Here is a 27,695-nt window from a genome sequence, read left to right as displayed (position 1 = left end):
CAAATAATTTGAATTAAGCTACCCCCATTGCACCGGATAAATTATTTCCAACAAGGTCATTAGACTATTCAGCAATAATAATGTCCTCCCACAACAAAGTGGGCAATTAATCATTGCTTTCAGCTCATCACCATGATGAGATTAACAGTTGATTTTAAAACAATTCTTCCGTATGACAAAGCATAATAAACACAGCATGGAACTGAACTGACCTCATCCCGATAGTGAGCAACATTGAGTGCTGGAAAGTCTTCACTGTAACGCAGAGAGAAGTTTAGGGTGTTGATCACATGAGCTGCAACATGGATTACTAAAATCAGGAGTAAACAAAATAACTTATTACTACTCAAGATTTATTCACATACAAAAGGACAATAAAAAAAAAGCTTTGTTCCATCACTAAAATAGCAAACATTCTCTAATCTTCTTACAATTTGAGCAAGTTCAGTTGTACATGAGTTCAAAAATGAATTCACACCTTGTCTGTCCATGTCAAGAAAGCCAAATGGGCAAAAATTCTGAGCTCTCATGTATCTGTGTTGCAGGTATGATTCATTAGAACAGGCTTGATGGCAATTTACAGAAACAAGTGGATATAGAACATAGAACATAGAACACTACAGCACAAACAGGCCCTTCGGCCCACGAGTTGCGCCGATCACATCAACACCTACCAATCCATAGACCTATCTATAACCCCCAATCCCATTAAATCCCATGTACTCATCCAGAAGTCTTTTAAAAGACCCCAGCGAGTTCGCCTCCACCACCACTGACGGCAGCCGATTCCATTCACTCACCACCCTCTGAGTGAAAAACTTACCCCTAACATCACTTCTGTACTTGCCTCCCCGCACCTTCAATCTGTGTCCTCTCGTAGCGACCATTTCAACCCGGGGAAATAGCCTCTGAGAATCCACCCTATCTATTCCTCTCAACATTTTGTAAACTTCTATCAGGTCGCCTCTCAACCTTCGTCTCTCCAGGGAGAAGAGTCCCAGCTCCCTCAACCTATCTTCATAAGGCATGCCTCCCAATCCAGGCAACATCCTTGTAAATCTCCTCTGTACCCTTTCAATAGCTTCTACGTCCTTCCTATAGTGAGGCGACCAGAACTGCGCACAGTACTCCAAGTGAGGCCTGACAAGGGTCTTATAAAGTTGCAGCATTACCTCCCGATTCCTAAACTCGATCCCTCGATTAATGAAGGCCAGTGCACCATACGCCTTCTTGACCACATCCTCCACCTGCGAGGCTGATTTAAGAGTCCTGTGGACCCGGACCCCAAGATCCTTCTGCTCTTCAACACAGCTAAGACTCCTGCCCTTGATAGTGTACTCGTTCATCCCATATGTTTCATGTTAGTTTCAGCTGTAGATCTCCCTGGACAAATTTCACCGGCTGGAATTTAATGCCCTTCTTTGCAATGTTTGATGGTTGAGGGAGTTAATCAGGTGGCAGATGGGGACCCCACCACAAATCCACCTCCATCCAGTTATGGCCATGGCTGGTAGGTCTTCCTGTCCTGCCAACAATTGCTGTCCTCACATGGGCAATTAGTGACCACATAAGGACTTCATCCCACCACTGTTAGTATAACCCAGTGGTGGGCAGGAGACTTACTATGCAGGAAGCGCAACAAGCAAGCCTGCGCAGGGTTGCTTGCAGGTTTCTCCTGATGGACGGGGGTGGTGTGGTGGTTAATGGCTCCTCTTTCAGGAGACACTCAGTGCTTGATCGTGACATCCAGCAATTGGGAGGTTGTGCAGAGTGGAGGAGGAGCGGCTGTTGAGAACTACCCCTCTATCCTTTCTTTAGAGTAGGATAAAGGTTAATGATTGTGTTAATTGGACAATGATGTCAATATCGATGTAAACATGAAATCAGCTCAGATAACCAAGAGACTCCAAGCCAGCGAGACACAGAACAGAGGCCTGTTAATAATGTACTTACTATGACTCTGTAGATGTAAAGAGTTGTAAATAAGTAGTCTGTATTAAGTTTTTCTTATAAATAAGTTCAAATCACCCAGTGTAAGAGAAACCTCACCCAGCTACAAGACAACACAAGTTATGTGATCTAACTGAAAATGCAGCTTGAGCAAAAACATTGGGAGCAATTCTCCCAAAAAAATCTGAGTGCCCAACAGGTGGGAAAACGGGACATTTTCCTACCTGTTTTTTGGATGTATATAGTTTGCTGAATCTCCGGCAGACTGCTTCAGAGTGCCTCTGGGGAATTCACGCCGGTAAGGGTGGAATGGGGCCTAATCCAGCTCGAGAGGTCAGCATCACTGCGCTGAGCAGACCACTGCGCGTGCGGCTGCTCTGTCAGTGGGGAGATCGGTGCATGCACACTGGCCCCCCCCATTGCTGCCCTCCCCATTCCTTCTCAGGCCACCACCCCTCCCAACTGCCAGCCCATTGACCTCACCCCCTACCCAGGCCAACACCAATTGCCAGCCCACCATGGCCAGTCCCAACCTCCCCCCAAATGCAGCCCCAATCTCTCCCCTTCCCATCGCCAGGCCCGAATTTCTCTCCTATTTCCCCCCATGGCCAACCCCGATCTTCTCCCCCCACTTCCCCATCGCCAGCCCTGATCTTTTTGATTTGTCGCACGTATTAACATATAGTGAAAAGTATTGTTTCTTGTGCGCTACACAGACAAAACATACAGTTCATAGAGAAGGAAACGAGACAGTGCAGAATGTAGTGTTACAAACACAGCTAGGGTGTAGAGAAAGATCAATTTAGTGCAAGATATCCATTCAAAAGTCTGACAGCAGCAGTGAAGAAGCTGTTGAATTGGTTGGTACGTGACCTCAGACTTTTGTATCATTTTCCTGAAGGAAGAAGGTGGAGGAGAGAATGTCTGGGGTGCGTGGAGTCCTTAATTATGCTAGCCACTTTGCTAAGGCAGCGGGAAGTGTAGACAGAGGCAGTGGATAGAAGGCTGGTTTGCATGATGGATTGGGCTACATTCACAACCTTTTGAAGTTTCTTGCGGTCTTGGGCAGAGCCATACCAAACTGTAATATAACCAGAAAGAATGCTTTCGATGGTGCATCTGTAAAAGTTGGAGAGAGCTGTAGCTGACATGCCTTAGTCTTCTGAGAAAGTAGAGGCATTGGTGGGCTTTTTTAACTATAGTGTCGACATGGGGGGACCAGAACAGCTTGTTGGTGATCTGGACATCTAAAAACTTGAAGCTCTCGACCCTTTCTACTTCATCCCCATTGATGTAGACAGGGGCATGTTCGCCTTTACGCTTCCTGAAATCGATGACCATCTCCTTTGTTTTGTTGACATTGAGGGAGAGATTATTGTTGCAACACCAGTTCACCAGATTCTCTATCGCATTCCTGTACTTTCTGTCTCGTCATTGTCTGAGATCCAACCCACTACAGTGCTTCATCAGCAAACTTGAAAATCAAATTGAAGGGGAATTTGGCTGCACAATCATAGATCTATAAGGAGTATAGTGGGGGCTGAGAACATAGCGATGTGGAGCACCAGTGTTGAGGATTATCGTGGAGGAGGTATTGTTGCCTATCCTTACTGATTGTGGTCTGTGAGTTAGGAAGTTCAGGATCCAGTCGCAGAGAGAGGAGCTGAGGCCCAGGCCACAGAGTCTGGAGATGAGTTTTATGGGAATAATAGTGTTGAAGACTGAGCTGTAGTCAATAAATAGGAGTCTGACATCAGTGTCATTATTATCTAGGTATTCCAGAATTGAGTGCAGGGCTAGGGAAATGGTGTCTGCTGTGGACCTGTTGCGGCAGTAGGCAAACTGTAGTGGATCCAGGTAGTCCGGGAGGCTGGAACTGATTCGTGCCATAACGACCCTTTCAAAGCACTTCATAATGCTGGATGTTAGGGCCACCGGCCGATAGTCATTAAGGTACATTGCTTGGTTTTTCTTAAGTACTGGGATGATAGTTGTCCTCTTGAAGCAGATAGAGACCTCAGATTGTCATAAAGAGAGGTTGAAGACATCTGTGAATATCTCCGCCAGCTGATTCACGCAGGACCTGAGTGTACGTCCGGATACTCCATCTGGGCCAGTTGCTTTCCATGGGTTGACCTTCAAGAAAGCTGCTCTGACATCTGCAATGGTAACCACAGATACAGGTTCATCCAGGGCTTCCAGGGTGTAGGGCATGCTGTAACTGACCTCTTGATCAAAACAAACGCAAAATGCATTGAGCTCATCAGGGATGGGTCGTTGGAGCTGGCGATTTTGTATGCCTTCATCTTGTAGCCTATTAGATCTTGCAGACTTTGCCATTGTTGGAGGGGATCGGTGTGGCTAGCTTGGGACTCTAGTTTGGTCCGGTACTGTCTTCTGTCATTTTTGATGGATCCCCTTAGATCGTATCTGGCTTTCTTGTATAGGTCAGTGTCGCCTGACTTGAACTCCTCAGATTTCAGCAAGCAGTAGCCATCCCTGTTCATCCATGGTTTCCGATTGGGAAACACACGCATTTGCTTCTTTGGCACCCAGCCTTCTGCACACTTACTAATGAAGTCAGTTACTTTAGTAGCATACTCATTCAGGCTGATCGCAGAGTTTTTAAATATTGACCAGCCCACTGACTCCAAGCAGCCGCGTAGGAGATCATCTGATTCCTCAGACTAACATTGCACGACTCTCTGATGGATTCTCCTGCTTCAGTTTTTGCATGTAAGCCAGGAGCAGGAGCACAGTGTTGTGGCCTGATTTGCCAAACTGTGGGTGGGCAGTAGGCATATTTGGTATTTGTGTAGCAGCGGTCTCAGATGTTTGGCCTCTGGTGGAACAGGAGACATGTTGGTGGTAACTTGGTAGTAAGCTCTTGAGCTTGGCCTGATTGAAGTCTCTGGCCATGATGAACAAAGTCTCAGGATGTTTCATCTCAAGGCTATTCGTAGCAGTGTATATTTTGTCCAGCACAATCTTCATGTCCGCATGGGGTTGGATGTAAACTACCGTCAGGGTAACAGAGGTGAATTCCCATGGAAGGTAGTAGGGGCGGCATTTTAGCATCAGGTATTCTCGGTTTGGGGAGCAGAAAGTTGCCAGTGTTGCTACGTCTAGGCACCATGAGGTGTTGATTAGGAAGCAGACACCACCTCCCATAGCCTTGCCAGCTCCAACGACCCATCCCTGATGAGCTCAATGCATTCTGCGTTTGTTTTGATCAAGAGGTCAGTTACAGCATGCCCTACACCCTGGAAGGCTTGGATGAACCTGTATCTGGGGTTACCCATGGAAAGTAACTGGCCCAGATGGAGTACCCGGACGTGCGATCGGATCATGCGTGAATCAGCTGGCGGAGATATTCACAGATGTCTTCAACCTCTCTTTATGACAATCTGAGGTCTCTAACTGCTTCAAGAGGACAACTATCAGCCTGGTACCTAAGAAAAACCAAGCAACGCACATTAATGACTATCAGCTAGTGGGCCTGATGTCCATCATTATGAAGTATTATTCAATGGATTGAGAAGCCCTCTGGTTTTGGGCACTGTCCAGTGAAGCAAGTGTGAACCACATTCCCGTGAAACAGAGCACACAGCAGTCCCTCTATTCTCTTTGGAAAGTGAATCTGGCTCTAAGTTTGTCTAGCTTGTTTTCCAGAGACTGAACATTTGCAAGGAGTAAGCTGGGGAGAGGGCCTTGGGACCATGTTGTTTCACTCTCACCTGCAGGCCTGCATGTTTTCCACACTTCCTGGAGTGTCTGCTTCTTTCCGAGCCTGGGAGACGGTGAAAGTGGTTTGCGGTGTTAAGGGTATCTTCTCGTCCCATGCCACTTCCTCCCCCACCCATGGCCAACCCTGATCTTCTCCCCCACACCACCCCGCATGGATAGCTCCAATCTTCTCCCTGCCCACTCCCCTTGGCCAGCCCTAATCTTCCCTCTGCTCTCCCCAAGGCCAGCCCTGATCTTCCTCCACCCCCTCCCCTACCCCATAGCCAACCCCAATCTTCCTCCACCCTCCCCTTCACCCCACCCCATGGCCAGGCCCCGATTGCCTCTCCCCTCCCAATCCCTAATGTAGAGTGCACAGCGGGATCCCTCCCACAATCATCAAATGGCCCCTTCCCCAATAGGCGCCACCCCCTCCTCTGGGCCTGCCTAGTGTCCGTGGACAGTGCAACAGGCCAAGAAAATTGCTCCCATTATTTTAATTGTATTTTTTCCTTCCAAGTTCCCTTGACTAAACTATTCTTACTTTTCTTTTTCTGACAGCAGTAACTCATTCACCATGAATAGTTCCACAAGCAGTGACGGCATTCTGGTAGCTCACCTTAGTGAGCTTATCTTCTCCAAAGTCCCCATCTGCATAACTGCCAACACAGTAGCTAGATAGTAATCAAGGGCAGCAGTGCATATTCACACGACTGTTTTTTTTATAACAGTCAGCAACAAAGCACCCACCACCGACCTTGAATGAAGCCACCCACAAACACTGCCCCCTTCAAGTTTTACTTGGCAGGTGCACGTCTTTTGAAGCCAGCCATGGTTCACTCTGTTCTGGCATCTGCACCCGATAAATAACAGGACTGTGATAAATCTGTCAGATAAGAAATTCTAATTAAAGTTTCAAACAATCCTCAGCATCCTCTAGGCAAACAGCATTGCTTGATGACGGCAATAGAAAGCAAGCTAGGTGGCTCAAATAAACGTGCTTTTTTTTAAAAAAAGGATGGTTCAAACTGGTTGAATTTTGATAATGATCAGGAATATTCCTGCTAATATTTTGGTTTTCTTTCAAAGTGCTGGAACCCGGAAAGATAAAAGTAGATTTTTCCATGTTGAAGATATACAATGATGTGGAGATGCCGATGTTGGACTGAGGTAAAACACAAAGAAATCCCACAACTCCAGTTCAAAGTCCAAACAGGTTTATTTGTAGCAAACGCCGCAAGCTTTCAGAACAGCCTGTCCCTTCGTCAGGTGGCTGGGAGGCTTGCGGCGTTTGCTACAAATAAACCTGTTTGGACTTTAAACTGGTGTTGTGGGATTTCTTTGTGAAGATATACAATGCAGTGTATTTTGAGAGGGATTCTTTCATACAAGCAAGCTTCACCCATCACAACACTATGAACGGGATAAAATATTGCCAATGACATTGGTTTAGATTTCAGTCATTATTTACTTTTTATCAGGAAAGTACTAGTTCAGAGTTCAACGCTATTGTTAGGGTGCCAGATCAGAAACCCCAAGGTATATTATGAAGTTAGACTAGACCCCAACAACTTTTCTATTTGGCATAAATTTGAGGAAAGGATGTTTCACCTCAAGAGTGGTTCCACTGACAAATTATCAAAACAAGGTTTATTCATAATACAGTTTAATTATACCTCTAACAAAACAAAATGGTTTCAGGGTGGCACGGTGGCACAGTAGCTAGCACTGCTGCTTCACAGCGCCAAGGACCCGGGTTCAATCCTAGCCTTGGCTGACTGCCTGTGTGGAGTTTTCACATTCTGTGTCTGCGTGGGTTTCCTCTGGGTGCTCTGGTTTCTTCTCAGACCACAAATTTGCAGATTAGGTGGATTGCCCATGCTAAATTGTCCCTTAGGGCTGGATTTTCTTGTCTCGCCCACCACAGGAATTCCAACAGGCAGGACAAGGACAATGCAAAGGTCCATTGATTTTGGGTGGGATTTTCCAGTTTTAGGGCGAGCACACAGAAAATCCCACCCTTTGTGTCCCAGGGTGTGTGGGTTAGGGGAATTAGTGGATTAGGTGGGGTTACAGGGATACAGGGATGGGACAGGGGAGAAGGCCTGGGTATGATACCTTGTCAGAGAGTTGGTACAGACTTGATGGGCTAAATGGCCTCCTTCTGCACTGGGAATTCTATGATTCTATTAAGTCTTAACCATTGAACAAACTTTAGACGTGAAAAGAAACAAACCCTTAACTTCTAACTTATTACTAGTCAGTTCCAATTAAGCAATATTTCTCTGACACTTAAATCCCACTTCAAAAATAGTTACCAAATTCAGGCATACTTGTTTTAATCTAGGTAAACAGTCATGGCGCTTTCAGAGAGGGAATGAATTTCAGCAGCTTACGGAAAATCTCTGACTTCAAGGAATTCCCAGTCAGAATTCAACTCTAAAACTGAAGCTAAACCAGCACAGAATCTTTGCTACAGACCTAGCTCCTCCCATTAACCTAATATCACATGACGACATGGTCAAGCTAGTCTGAAACCCCGGAAGAACTTAAGTAAAGAAAGGTGCATTAAGCTTACTGAATAACATATTCCTAATTAAAGGATTTATTATGCTGTTTTCTCAGCATCTGCTGTATTCCTTCCAGACAAAACCAACTCCCTTGCAGAAAAACACTGAATCATGAAGCAATACTCCTAAATGTAAAATACATTAATAGGACAGTATTGTCGCACTGTGCTGTGAGCTTCTACAGAACACACACAAACCATATAACATTTGGTAAGGATGTTGCATTATTGTGTACAAGACAAGGGGTGAGATCTCAATTAATAATCCAAAAATTACAGTAGAAGTCCAAACTGTTCTCCTCTCCAGCAGGACATAGTTTATCTGTTCTATATTATGAACAGCAACGTTTGTTTAGAATGCAATGAGATTTTTAAATCATCTCTTAATTTGCCAGGAGAAATGGTAATTGGAGGGAGAAGTTCTGGAAGAGAGGCTCAAGTCAAGAGGAATGATGCTCACAAATTGGGCCCCCTATAGAGCTCCCAATTCTAACTGTGTAATTGAATGGGTTTTGAGCAAGTTTGAAATCAGGCACTATCATACAAACCCTACAGTACAGAAGGAGGCCATTCAGCCCATCAAACCTCACTGACCCTACCTCCATAAACCCACGTATTTACCCCGCTAATCCACCTGACATGAAGGAAAATTTTTTTAGCTTTGCCAATCAACATAACCCACACATCTTGAGGGTGACAGGAAATCGGTGCACCCGGAGAAAACCCATACAGACACAGGGACAATGTGCAATCTCCACACAGACAGTCACCCAAGGCCGGAAATAAACCCGGGTCCATAGCCCTGTGAGGCAGCAGTGGTAACCATTGTGTCACCAACATGCAGGTCTTGCCTGGAGAGTAATGGGCCGAGTTAATATTCTACTATGATGTACTACAATTGAACAATACTTTGGTTGGACAGTAGTTTCTTACCTGAAAATAGACATATAGTAAAACCACAGGTTATATGAAAAGTTTTACTCTTGTCCAACAATCTTCGTGCTTTTCTGCTTGTAAACTGTGAAAAATAAATTTACAAATCATTAAAGTTAATTATCTACAAGTAAAATGACAAATTTAGCTAGGCAGGCCATTATCATAGCATCGAGTGGCTTTTGCAGTCCAGACTGAAAACAAGTAGAATTTGGATATATTGGCCGACTCCTGCAGAAATACCTGATAGGGGAGTCATCTCCCTTTAGAGCTGTCAACACTCTCCCTTCTTTTTCCTTCCCTCTCTCTCTCTCTTGCACAGCAGGGAATGGGAATAGAAAAGCATTTGAAGGGTTTCTCCATGTTCATGCAATCTCTAAGAATTTGTGGCCAGTAGCTGATTCAGAGGTGGCCCAGTGGCTGCAATGCTACCTGTGAATTTTCACCTGCTACTTCCTACAATTTTTGCTGCATTTTGATGCTACTCTGGGAAGCAAGTCCTTTGCTTTGATTTAATACACTGCTTTGCTCTTTCTATTTTCTTTCTTATTTCACTTGAACTGATTCCCTTAATTCCACCTCAGGCAACTACGGAAGTTGAATAAATTAAACTTTGAAGGCAATAATACCAATATCAGTCAGTGAACCATTATCTATGTAATCAAAAAAAAATCCCCTAAGTATCAAAATGGCCTTCAAATTTTTAAAGATTGGACTGCTGCAAAATTCAGCCGAATGGGCCCAGAGTGATGTTGTTCCAGGCATTGTTTTGGTACCAAAACAGTGTGCTGATGTGCCACCCTGGTGCACAGGGTGCCAGTATAGTGAGAACATTAGAATGGACTCTTAATCAAATAATCAGGTCATGTCAGCATCCAACGTTGATATTGAAGCCTGCGCTGCCATTTGCTACCTCACTGAGCCAACTAACTTCTTCTAAAAAAAACAGACAGCCAATTATGCATTCAGCAACAGGAAGGATCTCCCCACCTGTGCTATTTAAAGTGACTGTCAACTATTTTCAGATTAGTTATTGCTAGATTTCTTCTGACTCTGTGTGAGAGTATGGAAGTAAATCAAGTTTTCCTCAAGGAATTTTTTCAGCTAGTAAAATTAATAGAGGCTGGTGTTGCAAATAGTGAAGCTTCTGACGTTAGGGGATCTAGTGAGAACACTTCCTCCCAGTCATAGGCCCAGTGGTTATCATCGCCTTGGTCTGAAGCTTCCGGTTGCAGTATGAGAGAGGATGTGCAAGGAGACATTCGAGAGCCCCCATCATGTGCCAGAGGGGTGTTAGCAGTATGTGATCAGTGGATCATTGAGTAGAGACTGACAGAGATTCAGCTCGAGGGGCTGAATGGCCAACCCTTTACTCATAAGGATAGTATCCCTCTTCCTGTCTGCAGGAAAAATGGGCCCATAGCAGCAAGGAGAGAGTCAAAACCAGTGATAAACAAAACATTTTCCTTCAGTGGCCTGCAGAGAAAAAGGCCCTCGATCTGGCAGGAAAGTAAGGTAGCCACATTATTTCAGATGGCGAGGCCACAGTCGAAAGTAAAGCAAGCGAGGAGTCATTGAGCTCATGTGGCCACTGTGGAACAAAAGGAACCTTGCAGCAGACACATGTATGAGGGAGAATTTGAAGGCCTTGCTCCCCACCCCTCCTCCCCCCAAACTGTTGGGAGTCCTCTTGTGCATGTTTCCACACTCTGGGAGGATGGACAGTTGCAGAATCCTCTGAGGAGGAGCCGGGTGTGTTTTCTGTCATCACTGCCCAGTTAAATGTTGACCAAGTGGAATTCCATCCACTTTATGAAGGCTGATTGCAATGCCAAGAGTGCTGCGATGGCCAATTAGGTGCAATTTTTAACACTGAGGAAATCCTGCCATGGCCAAGAAGCCCCTACCAGACTATCAAGGTTGATGTTTATGCATGAACTCTGCAGCCATGTTGAAAATATATTGGTGACTTCCTTAATGCAGCATTGAGCTGCTGCCTGGGAGACCCCACACTAACTCCCAGTGAATACCTGGAAGGAGACAGATGCATAGAAGGTCAACATAGCAGTGATCCTCAGCACCACAGGATTTGGAATATCCACCAGTGTCTCAGAAATCCTCCTGCAGTTTGCAGGTAGGCGGCAGCCACCCTCGACACTGGTGCTCTGACATCTAGGAAGTAGACCAGGTGAATGCACAAAGCTCTGGAACAGTTTGTTCAGTCTTGGGAGGCCGTCGTGTCGCCAGTTCATTCAATATTTTTCTTGTCTGATTGGAGCCTGGCCCTCCCTGCTGTAAGGGTGCCTCTGGCACCTGCTCCTTCCCTGTTGCTGGTAACCTCCTTTGATGTGTGCTGCCAATTCCGGACATTTTCACTGGATCCCAGACCTTCTCAGTCCACCTGAACTCTGTAGCCCCCTGCCTATGCTTACCCCACTAACAACCAGAATCAGACGCCACTGAGCTCTTCAGAACAGACTTTGCAGACTGCCGCTCCTCAGAATGCTCTCAGCTTACTAATAAAATGGCCTCCTCTGTCCTGCAGAATGAAAGCAGCTCACAAATAGCTGACTTCCACTTCAAACTGATGCCTTACATAGGTGGCATCAGCTTTAAATGGTCAGAGATCTGATGGCCCAGCATCGCTGTTCACCACTCATTTGATTCAAAAGGGAGCGTTAGATCATATTCAAGTTCATGGAAATGAGCTGTAGTTGGCCAGTAAACCAACACAATTGGCTTCCAGCCACACCACAGCAGCATCATCACCTCCTTTAGTTTCCCACCACCAGCAGAATACAGACCTGATGTCATCCTGTCAGATTCCCCCAGTGCGCCAGCCTGCCCACAGCATCATCTCCTGTCTCACTGAAGTGGGCCTCATTAACTGGCACCAATAATATGCTGACCCCAGCACTTTGCTACACTCTAAAGAGCAGCTAGTATCAGACCTGAGCTCAACATCAGTTCCTTCTAAACTTCACATTCTCACACTATTGCCTGGCTTGTGGCAATCCTTGGGTAGCTGGAAGGATAAGGACACAATGTAGGATTGCATTGACGAAAGGAAAGCAAGAGGTGCATGCTCACACCAGCTTATAAATTATTTGGAAGATTGTGTGATGAGGGGGACTGAGATCTGAGAAGCTGGATTAGGTTGGAACATGCAAGTTTTTCTTAGCCTCACTGCTGGCCAGAGCTGAGTCAATGATGATCAACACAATTGCCCTGTTGAGATTATGTACTGCTGCCTCTGGTTAGAGATCAGTTTACCTGCAAGAGGATGGGAAGTGTACCACTGAGTATGGTGCAATGTGTTTGGGGGAGATATCTGACAGGAAGTCTGTATAAGCTGTGAGATGTGGGTGTCAGGCTTGTAGCAGTGTTTATGTATGAGCTGAAATTATGAATTTGAGTCATGGTTGATACAGATTGTTGGTGGGTGAGCGAAGGGTGGGAGATGGCAGTGGCGACTTGAGCAATATGGGATCATAGTAGTAGTTCATTTGTAAGCATATAGTATTTCATGATGCAATCATTGACTTTGATCATTCAAGAAAGATCATTGAACTTCTTCCTGGACAATATCTATATTTTCTGGGCTCCTCTGCTGGGATTGACCATGATACCTATCTGCTCCCCCTGCCTTTGTAGTGTCAGTCTGACAGGCGTCCTGTCCACTTCCTATACCTAGGCCTCCAATGCTGCACCAGGGAGCTTTGCAGCGCCATCTTGTTCTTCTTTCAAGCCAGAACTCTTCCTCCAACAACTTGCAGCTCATGCTGCAGCCAGAATACACTTCCCCTCAAGCAATACAGGCTCACTTTAAATACAACAGATTCGGTTGCCCCACAGAAAATTGGGTCCTCTTGGTGACGCATGCAGCCACTCAGCAGTGTGCTGATCACAGGGCTGTATGCTGCTAATCACACATCATATGTTCCTACGCCTGAATTCAGGCCTGAGCAAATTTACAAGCAAATTATTAACAGACATCCTCATTTTCTTTATTCATTTGTGGGCATTTATTGCCCATCCCTAGTCGCCCATGAACTGAGTGGTTTGCTAGACTATTTCAGAGGATATTTTAGAGACAACTACATTTCTGTGGCTCTGGAATCACATGTTAAGCCAGACCAGGTAAAGATGGCAGATTTCCTTCCCTAAAGGGCTTTAGTGAACCAGATGGGTTTTTCTGACAATCAACAACAGTTTCATGGTCTTCAGTAGATTCTTAACTTCAGATATTTTTATTGAAATTCAAATTCCAACATCTGCCATGACGGGATTCAAACCTGGGTCCCCAGAACATTAGTTGGCTTGCTAGATTATTATTAGTCTAGCAATAATACTACAAGGCCATCGCCTCACCTAATAATATCCAGTTGGAATGCAAGTGTGAGCATTCTGATGAATTTATTCTCGTGACAGCTCACCAAAAGGAGAGAAACACAGCCACCACTAGCTTTTACTTTGACTATAATTCAAGTGGTTCTTCAGTTAAGCCCACATTTAAAAGCCAAACATGAAAAAGTGGCCATGAACTAACCAAATTTACAAAATTTACACAAGAGTACCACTTTTCCAATTTTAGTAGAATGTAAAGTTCCACCAAGGCAAGGGTTACTAAAACAATTTGAAGCACAGTCAAGAGTAGAAACACAAGGGCTTTTGATGGACTGTTGGTGTCATATTACTTTCCTGTCGCGTATTTGATTATGGAGTTCACCAGTACCTAACCTTGGAAAAAAGATCTGCTTTTATATCATGATCCAATCTTTTTATTTACTGAGGATAATTTTCTCAGGCTCAAAACAAAATAATGCTTCTATAAGCCAGTCCTCATCCTTTACAAGCTCAACTATGATTCTATAACTGCAATAGCTTGTCAGGTAGGAGGACTTACAGGTTTTGAGCCTACTCGTAACCTCCAAGAAAAATACACAATAAAAAAATCTTATGTCTGCCTATGGCTTAAAGTTTATTACAGTAGAAAATGAAAGGTTGCTAAGACAACATAGTTTGCATTACTTTACCAACTATTACTCCTTGATTACAGAAAATTATAAACAGATGCGACTTTCCATGAATAATAATATTGAAGATTACCCATAGTTAAATTAGGAGTAGTTCCAAGAATACCCGACCTTCCCTTATGCTGGCCTCAAGAACTGACATACCATATTATGTGTAAAGCAGATTGAAAAAAAAATCATCCTTCAAAATCAAGTAAGCTTACTGAGCCATGTCATGGAGATGGCCATTCTGTGGTGTGACCAAAGCAGTTCTTCACATATAAATGTGCAGCCAGAGCTTGCAGCCTCTTTTAGAATCCCTTTGAGAAGCTGGTGCCAATATTCTAGCTGATTTTCCCACCTATACTTTTTGGCTTGGATGTCCATGAGGAAAAGGGGATGGGGAAGTTGGAGGGAAAATCTCATGGGCTGAAGTGAAAGTCAGCAATCACAGGTCTCAAGATATATAACATGTCCTCTGAACATTTGAATGAATCAAGGGGATGCTTGAATGGGATCATGTAGAGTCCACTGGTTTGTCTCAAATGTTTCATGGTCAGTGGGCACCACTGGACATACCGATTTTCATTAACTATCAGATTGAATGCCATTCTGAAGATTTGCTTGTATTTTGATGGTTGTGAGACAATGTTTTTAATGATGTAAAAAAGAAATCAGGTCAACATCACCAGGAGTGCAAATGATTTCTGCAAAGCAATCTGAGGTAATTTTAGTTGCCTGCCTACCTACTTTGTACAGAATGGGGATAAAATCTTTGCACATGCATTAATATTTATGTCCACCTGTCAGAAATTGACAATTATTTTGTTGCAGAAGCCATACTCGGTTGAAAAGACATAAGTCCTCAGATTCCATCATCACATTGAAATATTCTCACCACAATAAAGCAACCATTATCAGGTGATAGCAACCAAAGGGGCTTTGGTCATTAACCATATTAACATATTATGGCCAAAATTGCCTCAAAGCAGCAAACTGCAGGAGGCTAGCGCTTAACATGGAGGCTGCTCTCTGGATCTGTGCTCAACTCTACCACATCTAATCAGTAGAATAAAAGGAACTAAAGCCTCTAGCTAACCTCTGTCTAGCCTTTGAGGATAGGAGAAAACCTGGACCTTTCCCACTTAAAAGTGCAAACAGGATGGCCATTTTTGCCAAGAATGTGCTCCAGATGGTCAACAGGTCTCTGTGACAGTTGTGCAGGTGCACAGTACTCTCTAGGCCATCAAACTGTTCTGTGACACAAGAGCATCTGAGTACTGTGGTTACAACGGAACTAAAATTGGGCCAGATCTTCACAAGATGATTTGATTGACTGCCGTGTTTCTTTTTGAACCAAGGCAAATACGAAGTGTACAGGAAATTGCAGGAATGTAAACAAAGTCTGCTCTAAAAAACGCTGCAAGGACTGTTTGTTCATGTGTAGACAGGGACATTTGTATGTGTATTGCAAAACCCAACCCAGGCACAAACAGAGGAAGGGATAACCTGGAGATCTGAACTTTAATTATAATAAATCGCAATATAGAAATTTTTTAAAAATTGCTGGTGCCGTTTCCATGGAAGAAAAGAAAGTGGATTCTACTCCTAATTTAGACATGGGTTTGCACTAACCAAGATATAATGGGAGTGCTAGTGTCCTAAACATAAATATTAATGCACGTGCAAAGATTTTATCCCCATTCTGTACAAAATAGGTAGGCAGGCAACTAAAATTACCTCAGATTGCTTTGCAGAAATCATTTGCACTCCTGGTGATTTTGACCTGATTTCTTAACCAGGTGACAAGGGCCATACCCAAATGTGGACCAGGTCCTTTTATCATAAATGCACTTCAACAGGATGGACACCAGCCCCACTCCTCCCCTCACCCCCAGAAGCCAACAAGCAAGCATGCCAGGATTTACTTGTTGTGCTTCACATTTGGAGAATTCCTAGCCAGCTGCTGGATTGATACCAGTGATGGCAGGATGAAACCCAAAGGGGAGATTTTTAAGGGCTTCAATTGGCCATCGCCAGGAAAGCTGTCCATGGACCTTCCCATTCCAGACTTAACTGGGGTGGCAGAAGGAAGATGACAGGGAAAGAGGACATGGGAAGGTCACTGCCACTCTCTCACCTGATTAAAGCCCTTGTGCCAATAAATCCACCACAACAGAGGGCACAAGATTCTACCCTTAGTCTTCAGATCACAACTAATGAGTGCAAAAAATATGGGTGGGATTTTCCAGCCCTAGACACTCACCCTAAGACCAGAAAATCCTGCCCGAGGGCAACAAACCTTTGCATGGTCCTTTCTCACCCGCCACGATTCCCGTGGCAGGCGGAGCAGGAAAATTCTGCCCTATATCTCTGTTCAACAAAGCAGCTAGAGGTTTGGGTCAGAGAGCAGAACAATAGACCCCTGGAAAGAATTTATGAAAATTAAAGTTTGTTATTTAGATCTCCGAGGGATCTCAGTAAATAAGGCTGACTTTCACTTTTAGTAAGTTTCATCAGCTAGAAAGTGTATTTACTTACCTTCTGTGACCCTCGCAGGAATGCCAGTAAAGTGCGACACATGGGCAGCAGGATAAGACTGCAGTTCATATTCAGGACTGAAGCAGAAGCTCTACTAATGCATAATCCTAGCTGAACAAATAAGACAATGATCAGAAAAAGCTACAATAAAACAAACAATATATTAGAAGAAAAACCTACTTTAAAAGTTCATCTAAAATCTCAGTTCATCGTAGATTTACAATACCAACATCAGTTTCAACTTTATTTATTTATTGTCACAAGTATTCTCACATTAATACTGCAATGAAGTTACTGTGAAAATCCCCCAGTCGCCACCTATTCAGGTTTACAGAGGGAGAATTTAGTATGGCCAATGCACCCAGCCAGGATGTCTTTCGGACTGTGGGAGGAAACCAGAGCATCCGAAGGAAACCCATGTAGACACGAGGAGAACATGCAGATTCCGCACAGTGACCCAAGCCAGGAAATGAATCTGGGTCCCTGACGCTGTGAAACAGCAGTGCTAACCACCATGCCAGCACTTCCCTATTTGATCGCCCCCAAATAAGGAGTGTTAACAATAAGGAGTGGTTCAATTATATATTGCAAATGCTAAGTGGATAACAGCATTCAATCTTGATGATATTGAACATCCTGTATTAATGTGGATATAATATCAGTTATACCAGTGACTTGCACTAAAAAAAAGGGCATTTTCAGCTACAAATCAGTCATTCATAGTGATACTCAGTTAAAAAACTGGACAGCATTGAATAAAGCAAATATAGTGAACTGCCTCACACTTAGAAACACTAGTCACCTGATGCCTCCTCAGCAACAGAAAAACCAATAATCTTTCATATCCCAATGGTTGCAAACTTAGCAAAACAGATTCCTTTCCACTGTTTCTCCACCATTAAATCCTACTTTTGTTCCTTAGAAACAGAAACATCCTGCTTGTAATGTAACTGCCTCTCATTCAGTGCTGTGGCAGTCCCAGAGATGTCATTATTGCTGCTGTAATAAAACCCAGCACTATGCTGACTTTTGCAATGATGGTCTCCAAACATTAAGTCAACGTCCTCAATCCCAGGGTCTCACTCATAGTCCCTTTGACATTCCACAGATAAATCTCGCAAGCTAGCCCAGATTTTATTGTAATAGGATTTAATGAGCTTACTTAAGTTGACCCTTTTATCTTAAAAGCCATTTTACACTTCTTAGGCTGAAAGCAGGCTAAAGATGCCAAGTGAAGGGAAATTGGTATTGATTTTTTGGGGACGGCTAAGAGATTCCGCTAAGTGAAAAGGTTGTGATAGTAGTCCAGGGACAGGAGGGAATTCCTGCCATCTTGGACTCTAGGAAGATGTGGTGTTCTTCAGAGGCAGATTCGAAGTAGGCATGAAGGGTTAAAGTTGTGATCTGCTTCATCTGAATTCACCATTCATTTGAAGGCATGAAGTCAGCAGAGTTTTATTAATTAGTATACTTTACCTTTGTGTGCTCTCACCAGTCAAGTTTTAGTAAATTACCAAATGAGTGAGAAAACATGAGAGCTGCAGACTCGTTTTTTGGGCAAGTGAAAAAAGACAATCTTATGTCTCTTAGTCAAAAAAAATTCCAGATTGTAATTCTCATCAGTAAGGGACAGGATGGAGTCTAATCCAGCTGGTGAAGCCAGCTGTTCCAGAACTCAAGAGATGCCACTGCACAGGCACTCCAATCTCCCAGTGTACTGTGTATACACAGTGTACAATGAGATCTCCTGTCACACACCCCCACAGATATAAGGACACATCACTGACTGCTCCCTGTGCTGGCCAAGGGGTACTGCCCGATCCTGCCCCTGACCACCCAGGGGGCTTCAATGGCCTCCATTCCCACCAGCAAGGCCACCACATCTGATCCCCTTTGATGGAGACCATACATGATCCTCAATGGTGAGGACCTCGACCGCGAACAGGTAGGGGCAAGTGAGTGATGGAATCCAGGACTCGCTAATGACGCCATAAATAAACGTCTCGGCTTTGTGTCCTTTCTCAGCAGAAAGCCAATTTTGATGGCAAAACAGGATTGGTAATTTTGCAAGAGGTGAAAAACCGGGCACGATCCTGATTTTGTGCCTCTCGCCCCCATCTTCCTGGCTCTCCAAGCTGATTGACAGCCAGGACGAGCCGGTAAGATTGCCCCCTGCGTCTCTGCCCAGTGGTTATAGCTCTGTGGAACAGTTTAAAGGGGATAATCACGTTAAATTTATCAAGTATTAAGAAAAATACCTACAATCCCATTCTTCTCCAACAAATTTCCCTTTGCTATAAGGTTTGGTTACAGCAATAATTAATCATCTCCCCATTGTGCTGAGCATGTGACCATGGAATGCAACAAGTTTTTGTTTCCATTGAAAACTGTTGTGGCCTCGGGTGAACTGTAGGTCTTTGTGCAGCAACTGCTCATTTAATCAATGACCCCTCCCAAGAGAGATCAATGATACAATGCAGACAAAGTATTTGTACAAATTATCAGCCGCCCCAACCCCACCAGACATAAAACAAAAAAAAATCAATTGCCTCTTAAAAGAAAATCCATCAATTTAGTGATAGAGACTAAAGTAACATGAATGCTTTTCAACATTGCAGGATTAAAACACATTGGCTCATTAGAATGCTTTGTAGAAAGAACGATGATTTAAACTGATTCAAAGCAGAACAGAAATAGCTTGCTCTCTTGAAACAAAGTGTATTCAGGAAAGCGGGGAACACAATTTTTATTAACTACAGTAAATGATACAATTGAGTAGCTCGTCTCCTGTAATCGAAAAATACCTCAAGCCAATCGTATTGGAAATTCTCTGGCCATGAGACCTTGGTAGGGAGGATCTGACATCGACCCAAGGGAGATAAAACATAAGAGGAAGCAGGGCAAGCAGCCAGTCAGGTTTACGGTAAAAGCATAAAGCTGTAGAGGTGGTCAGGTGCAGCGGGGACAAGTCAGATCTTTATATAGAACAACATACTAATTACGAGCAGGACTCAGCTATGCAGCCCCTCAAAGCATGTTCCACCAAACTGATTGTAACCTCAGGGTAATCTTGAGCCTGCATTCGTCAACTGGCTGACCAATTCTGATTGCCACACTACCAGAAGGATGTGGAGGCTTTGGAGAGGGTACAGAAAAGATTTACCAGGATGTTGCCTGGTATGGAGGGCATCAGCTATGAGGAGAGGTTGGAGAAACTTGCTTTGTTCTCACTGGAACAATGGAGGTTGAGGGGCAACCTGATAGAAGTCTACAAGATTATGAGAAGCGTGGACAGAGTGGATAATCAGAAGCTTTTTCCCCAGGGTGGAAGAGTCAATTACCAGGGGGCATAGCTTTAAGGTGCGAGGGGGGCAAGGTTTAAAGGAGATGTACAAGGCAAGTTTTTTTTTACACAGAGAATGGTGGGTGCCTGGAACTCATTGCCAGGGGAGTATTGAAAGCAGATACGAAAGTGACTTTTAAGGGACATCTGGACAAATACATGAATAGGAAGGGAATAGAAGGAAAGGTGGGGGATTTTAGTTAAGGTGGGCAGCATGGTTGGTGCAGGCTTGGAGGGCTGAAGGGCCTGTTCCTGTGCTGTAATTTTCTTTGTTCTACATAAGAACATAAGAAATAGGAGCAGGAGTAGGCCATCCAGCCCTTCGAGCCTGCCCCGCCATTCAATAAGATCATGGCTGATCTGTCGCTGCTCAGTTCCACTTTCCCGCCCTCTCCCCATAACCCTTAATCCCCTCTCTTATCAAAAACCCATCAACCCACGTCTTAAAAATATTTAGCGAGGTAGCCTCCACCACTTCAACGGGCAGAGAATTCCAGAGATTCACCACCCTTTGAGTGAAGAAGTTCCTCCTCAACTCCGTTCTAAACCGCCCCCCTTTTATTTTGAGGCTGTGCCCCCTAGTCCTACTGTCTTTTTTGAGCGGGAAGAGTCTTTCCACCTCTATCCTATCCATCCCATTCATCATCTTATACGTCTCAATGAGATCTCCTCTCATTCTTCTAAACTCTAACGAGTACAAGCCCAGTTTATTCAGCCTCTCCTCATAGCTCAACCCCCTCAACTCCGGTATCAGCCTAGTAAACCTCCTCTGCACTCCCTCCAAGGCCAAAATATCTTTGCGCAGGTGCGGCGCCCAAAACTGCACACAGTACTCCAGTTGCGGCCTCACCAATGCCCTATACAGCTGCAGCAAGACCTCCCTACTTTTATATTCAATCCCCCTCGCTATAAAGGCCAGCATCCCATTCGCCTTCCTGACCACCTGCTGCACCTGCAAGCTGGGTTTTTGCGACTCATGCACAAGGACCCCGAGGTCCCTCTGCACCGTCGCCTGCTGCAGTTTTTCGCCCCGTAAGTAATAGTCCTTCCTACCATTCTTCCTACCAAAGTGGACTACCTCACACTTGCCAACATTAAATTCCATTTGCCATTTCCTGGCCCATTCGCCCAGCCTATCTAGATCCTTCTGCAGACTCTCCACACCCTCCGCACAATTTGCCGTTCCCCCAATCTTGGTGTCATCAGCAAATTTCGACACTCTACACTCGGTTCCCTCCTCCAGATCATCTATATAAATGGTAAAAAGCTGAGGCCCCAGCACCGACCCCTGGGGCACTCCACTAGTCACCATCCGCCAATCCGAATAGCACCCGTTGACCCCCACTCTCTGCCTCCTATTTGACAACCAATCCTCTATCCACGCTAACACCCTACCCCCAACTCCATGTCCCTCGACCTTCTGCAATAACCTCTTGTGAGGCACTTTGTTAAACGCCTTCTGAAAATCTAGAAAGACCACATCCACCGGCTCTCCTCTATCTACCGCCCTAGACACATCCTCATAGAACTCCAGTAAATTTGTCAGACACGACTTCCCTTTAATGAAACCGTGCTGCGTCTGCTCTATCAAGCAATTCCCTTCAAGATGCCTCGCAATTTCCTCCTTAATGACAGATTCTAACATTTTACCTACCACAGACGTTAAACTAACCGGCCTATAATTCCCCGCCTTTTGCCTGGCACCCTTCTTAAACAACGGCGTAACATTAGCCGTTTTCCAATCATCTGGCACTTCCCCGGAATCCAGCGACGTTTGGAAAATAACCACCAAGGCATCCACTATCACTATCACTATTCTTTGACTGTGAGAATGCCGGCGTGAGCTCAAGATCCAGAAGTCGCAGATTTCACTGGTGAGGTTGTGATCTTGGATTTTCCCCACCCCTCACTGGCGATGTCATCACGTTCACACCCATAATAAGCGTGAAGCTGCTTCACATGAATTAGAATGGACTTTAATATTAACCTACTCCCTCGCTGTATTCTGACCCCGTGCCAACATGTTTACAACAGGTTCACCTAGACACCCGTTCACACCACCAGGTTGACACTATGCCTATGCCAACCTGGTAGTGCCAATGGACAGGCTCCAGTGGGAGCCTCATGGAGGCGGGGGTTGAAGGGATTCATTCAGATTTGGTTTTGGGGTGGGAACAGACGGAGAAACAGGGGATGCGGGGTGGGGTGGTGGGGGGCAGTGAATCAGTGAAGGGGAGAGCCTTTAAGATCTCCACAGTGGGCTGGGGGCGGCGGGGGGGGGTGGTGCAGTTTATTCCTGTTATGACTGGAGCACCCTTTAAAAATAGTCTCCCGATCTCAGTGCAGTTGAGCTTTTGCCCCACCCCACCCTGCATAACGATGTGAAACACATCCTTTTGATCTTTATAGGCAGTTTCATAAAATCTGGAGAGAAAGCTGACCTGAGAGAAACACACTGGTTGTTTCACTAAAAACAAAATCCTGCCCTTTCTTGCTAAGATTCCTCCCCTCAGCTCCACATTCCCACTTACCCCCAATGACTTTTCACGCCCTTGTTTATTAAGAATCTATCTAGCTCTACTTTAAGAATATTCAAAAACTGAGCTTCCAACTCCTTCCCTTGAAGAATTCAAAGACTCACGCACTTAAAAGAAAAAAAAACTTTTCTTAAATTGGAGAGCCCTTACTTTTAAGCAATGAGACCTGCTCCTAGATTCTCCCACAAGAGGACACATCCTTTCCACACCTACTCTGTCAGGAGCCCTCAGGATCTAGTACGCTTTGAAAGAGTTGGGGGGGATGACTTGATCAAACTTCAGAGATACAAGCCTAGCTTGTCCAACCTTTCCTCATAAGACAACCCGCTCATTCCAGGGATTAGCCTGGTAAACCTTTTCTAAACTGCTTCCAAAACACTTAATGCTTCCTTAACTCCAGATGTGGTCTCACCAATGCACTGTATAGCTGAAGTATTACCTCCCTACTAACCTCCTCAGAAGTCATGAACCATAATCTAGATTTGGAAGCCTTTTGAAAAATAGATTCAGGTGATCTTACCCACAGCCCCTACATTCCACCTCAATGCCAATTTATGTAGCCCATCCCCATTGCCTGGCGTAACTTTCTCAATTGGTCCTTCCATGCCCATTCACCCAATATCCAATATATATGGCGCCAATGAGCCATATAGTAACTATGGCAAGTGCAGAACTGCTCAGAAAAGAAAACACATTCATAAGTCCTTTTCTGGAAATAAAAGTGTGCTACTACAACCCTTTGAAAATGTTAATCAATAACAGAGCCTTCAAACACTTCTTCAATCTTGTGCAAATAAATATTGAGGCATTAACAAAACAGATCACAGGCAGAACAAATTATTATAACCACTTAAAGGTGTTGGTCAAACTCCCAATTATGAAATAAGGAAGGAGTGTGAAGGGTGAGGGCTAGAGGACAAACAGCTTTTAGTGCAACTTTGACAAAGTCCCAGGGAATGGAGACTTGCACTCAAACCAGCTCAATTTCAGCTATCCTGTGATCTCTTACACCTCGTTCCTAGGGTCAGCCAGCCTAACTCAATCCCACACCTGACCCCCACTCACCTCACTACCCCACTTCCCTGAAGTGAAGATCAGGACATTCAGGGGGTCCTTCTACTGAGGCAGGTCCGGTGAACTGGGAGTTTTCCGAACTCAAGCTACCTACCTGAGCTGAAAATCTGGCCCACAGCATCTGCTTAGAGGAGTGACAATGCAGAACACTAACAAGGTTCTTTCAACCGGAAACTGCATCACCAATGCTATACTCTTTCTCCATTGGTGCCAGCTGAACCAAAATTTTCAGAATCACCAGTATCCAATCCCACTTCAGCTTCATCAAAAATCTTCACTTGCATGTCAGTGAAGTCACTCACTCCTGCCCCTAACTATGTTCACCTCTTTTCAAAGCCCTTATCCAGGCATAGCATTGGTTACTTCCAGATTTGACTATTCTAATCCTCTCTTGGTCAGCCTCACATTCTTCATTCTACAAACATCAATTCATCCCACTTTCTGATGCGGGTATCCTATCCTGCCCTTTGTCCCACTGGGCCATCTTCACTCATTTTCCTGCTAGTCTAAAGTTTAGACTAAAGTGTATTTATTAATGTCACAAGTAGGCTTACATTAACACTTCAAAGAAGTTGTTTGAAAATCCCCTAGTCGCCACACTCCGGCGCCTGTTCAGGTACACCAAGGCAGAAATTAGCATGACCAGTGCACCTGGCCAGTATGTCTTATGGACCATAGGAGGAAACCCACGCAGATACAGGGAAAACATGCAGCCTCTGCACAGACAGTGACCCATGCCGAGAATTGAACGCAGGTCCCTGGCACTGTGAGGCAGCAGAGCTAACCACTGTGCCACCATGCCACCCCACATTGACTCCCAGTCCTACCAGGTCACAAATTTAACATTACGTCTTTGTTTAAATTCCTCATCTTCAGCCCTCCATCCTGCCAATTTCAATGTTGCGCTGGCATCTTCACTGCAATCTTCTCCTCACCATCAGCAGTTGTTAGATGATGGATTAATTTCTAATTCGATGTCTATTTCTCCAAATCAACAAGACTTTTTCCAACAAGGTCAATTGTCCATGGTTTTATTAAGCACTGTAAGCATGCAACAGTACTTAAGCTTACATTTAAAGTACAATTTTAGAACTGCACGTGATGATCAGGGAGTCTAAAATGTGTAACGATTCTAAGCTCACTTTTGATCAAACCTCATGAATCCAAATCTCACTTCTTGAAGTGACCTGATCACATGTTTAAACTCCACAGCAGTGACCAATGGTAATTGTACAATATTTTTACTAACATGGGTATCTCATAGGTTTGTTATTTATGCCTACTACTATATAATTTACACATTGCTATGCGAGTTAAAGCACTGACAGCTCTCGTTTCCAGACTGGGCTCTGGATCTGTGATCGATTCAGATAACCTGGGATCAAACACTGCAATGTGGATCACTGATCAATCACTTAACTCAGAAGTTAACAATTATAAGTACTGGGCTGAATTCTCTGTGACTGTCAGAATCCCAATAGCCCGTCCGTGAAAAGTCAGGATTCCCACCAGGCTTGAAGGCAATCGGGATTCACCCATCCAGCCCAGCTGATTCGGCTTGAAGCCCAATTCAATTCCCTCCCACTATTCACCCGCCTCCCCAGTAGAATCTGCATTGGGCAGACTTGGTGCTGGTAATGATCAGCATGAACTTGACACGTTGGACCTCAAGAGGCCAGCTGCCCATCTGCTGTCATCAGGCAGTGGACGAAGGGTCACCCAAGGTCCTGGAGGTTGGGTGGGCTCGGGCTGAGGGTAAGAGGTTGATCGTGGGACTGTCCCCTGGGATGGGGAACTCAAGACTAGACTGCTCCTTCCTGCCCTGGCAGGCCTGAAGATTATCGTAGCATGGTGATTTCAGGCAGCTCTGTGACCATTCCTGTCTGTCTACTGTGAAAACTTTAATCTCCATGTCTCCTGGTCACCTGGCAGGCTTTTAAATCACTACAGCACTTCATTCTGCATCAAGAATTTCCTTTCTCCCTGAAGAAGCTGCAAATGTGAGCAGACCCCTTTGAAGACCTCTGACAGAGTGGCAATGTCAATTTCATTTGGGGAGGAGTCCATTTTCCACAACTGTTCACAGCTCAAATCTATACACACAGCTTTCATCTGAAATCTCAGAGCCTTCCTAGAAAGCTCAAATGCTTTGAAACCCTCTCCAGTCCATTGAAATTGAAAGAGGTTTTCAAAGTGCAGAGCTTTGAAATAGGCTTTGATTGACAGCTTAATGGTTTTCTCCTCAGCATCCAGTCAGTTATGTTTATTTACCTTTCCCTTCATACTTGAATGCATCTTAAGTATCCCCATTGTTTGCAAAGATTCTAAGCCTGAGTGACAGTTTTAGCTTGCTTCCTTAAAACCCCTTGGGTCCAAATGACCAGTCAGGATGTCAGGTGCCAGTGTGCTGGAGGCAGTGTGCCATTGTGCAGGGCCTTAGAGGGACCTGAGGTAGGGGCTCACCTTCATACCTGCGTGGTGTGGAGTAGGTATGACCCATTATTTGAGTAGTGGAGGAAGGGGGGGGTGGGGGAGAATGTCCTGCTTTGATAGGGGTATGGTGGTGCTTCCATTCCTGTTTTTAGGGAGAAAGGGGGCCTGTCTCCAACTATGGAAGATTGGGGCACCCTTTAAAAATGGCACCATGATGTTTGAACAGCCGGGCTGACCAGTTTGAATCACAAGATGCATTAATTTGCATCCTTCAGATGGGAGAATCCCACCTGACAGATGTTACCAATACCAGTGGGAAATACTCTAGTTTTCCCTCTGATATGGGAACTTATTCCTACTTCAGGAGAATTGTGTCCATTATCTATTTATTTACTGTTACAATGTCAAGTTATGCAAGTATTTCTTGGTTTTACAGTACAAGTAGCATTTGGTAGTTTTATATTCCTTAAAATACAAGTAATTTACTTTTCACACTAACATCTCTAAAACTATTTCCCAATACATGCCAGCCTTTCAGTCTCATCTCACATGGAGATTAAAAAGTCACATTTTCACTCAATTTCACTGAATGAGAGTATAACTGACTAGAAGCTAAAATCTCTTGTTCTCCTTCCTTACATACTTAAGGAAATTGATATTTTTATTCCACCACAATACAAAGTGTCTAATTCACTGAGACTTTTCTGCCAGGGATCTTGAATACGTTCTGCTCCTCACTTAGATGGAATTTCTATTTGTCCTTTCTACATTGTTCACTTCATTGCTTTCAATTTCCCTTCTCATGTTGAATTCACTAAAACTCACTTTCACAGCAACACTTCCTTCCTTAGCACCAGCCTCCAACTCCAACTTATTCCATCTGGGTTCAACTTGGAATGACAGCCTGTGTTTTAGACCCACACACAATTCAGATGAGGAGAGAGTGATGCCCTTGACATCAAGGCAGCATTGAACTGAGTGAGGCATCAATGAGCCATAGGAAAACTGGAGTCATTATTGCCTGTCAGCTGTGAAAACATTGAAGTGTCCTGGTGATGTTAATCTCCATGTCCCCTGGTTAGCATGGTTACAAGAGCAGGTCAGATGCTAGGAATTCTGGGTGAGTAACACACCTTCCGATTCCCCAAAGCCTGTCCGCCATCCACAAGACATATCAGGAATGCAATGGAATACTGTCCACTTGCCTGGATGAGTATGGCTCCAATGATACTCAAGAAGTTTGATATAAGAACATAAGAGCTATTAGCAGGAATAGGCCATCTGTCCCCTCAATCCTGCTCCACTATTCAATAAGATCGTGGTTGATCTTTTTGTGGAATCAGCTCCACTTACCCGCCTGCTCACCATAACCCTTAATTCCTTTGATAAACGCAAAATGCTGTGGATGCTGGAATCTGAAACAAATCAAGAAAATGCTGGAAAATCTCAGCATCTCATATGGAGAATGGAGCCAACGTTTTGAATCTAGATGACCCTTCGTCAGAGCTCATTACTTCCTTCATTGTTCAAAAATCTGTCTATCTTTGCCCTAAAAGCGTTCAGTGAGGTGGCCT

At 44.5% G+C, this 27,695-nt stretch overlaps 1 protein-coding gene across 1 annotated transcript in view; it reads right to left on the bottom strand.

The window, feature by feature from the left end:
- nox4 (NADPH oxidase 4) overlaps positions 1 to 27,695 on the bottom strand; it is a 147,220-nt gene that overhangs the window by 96,452 nt on the left and 23,073 nt on the right. Inside the window, exons 3-5 of the mRNA XM_080197018.1 lie at positions 16,735 to 16,845; positions 9,179 to 9,263; positions 213 to 310 (exon numbers count right to left, since the gene is read on the bottom strand). Of these exons, the coding sequence (XP_080053144.1) occupies positions 213 to 310; positions 9,179 to 9,263; positions 16,735 to 16,845 (294 nt within the window). The remainder of the gene's footprint in view (positions 1 to 212; positions 311 to 9,178; positions 9,264 to 16,734; positions 16,846 to 27,695) is intronic.

Source organism: Carcharhinus amblyrhynchos, chromosome 10, assembly GCF_965287045.1.
Source record: "Carcharhinus amblyrhynchos chromosome 10, sCarAmb.v2.hapA, whole genome shotgun sequence".
Taxonomy (NCBI): Eukaryota; Metazoa; Chordata; class Chondrichthyes; order Carcharhiniformes; family Carcharhinidae; genus Carcharhinus; species Carcharhinus amblyrhynchos.
Note: the sequence above shows the minus strand (reverse complement) of the source record. Positions and strands in the feature narration are given on the sequence as shown.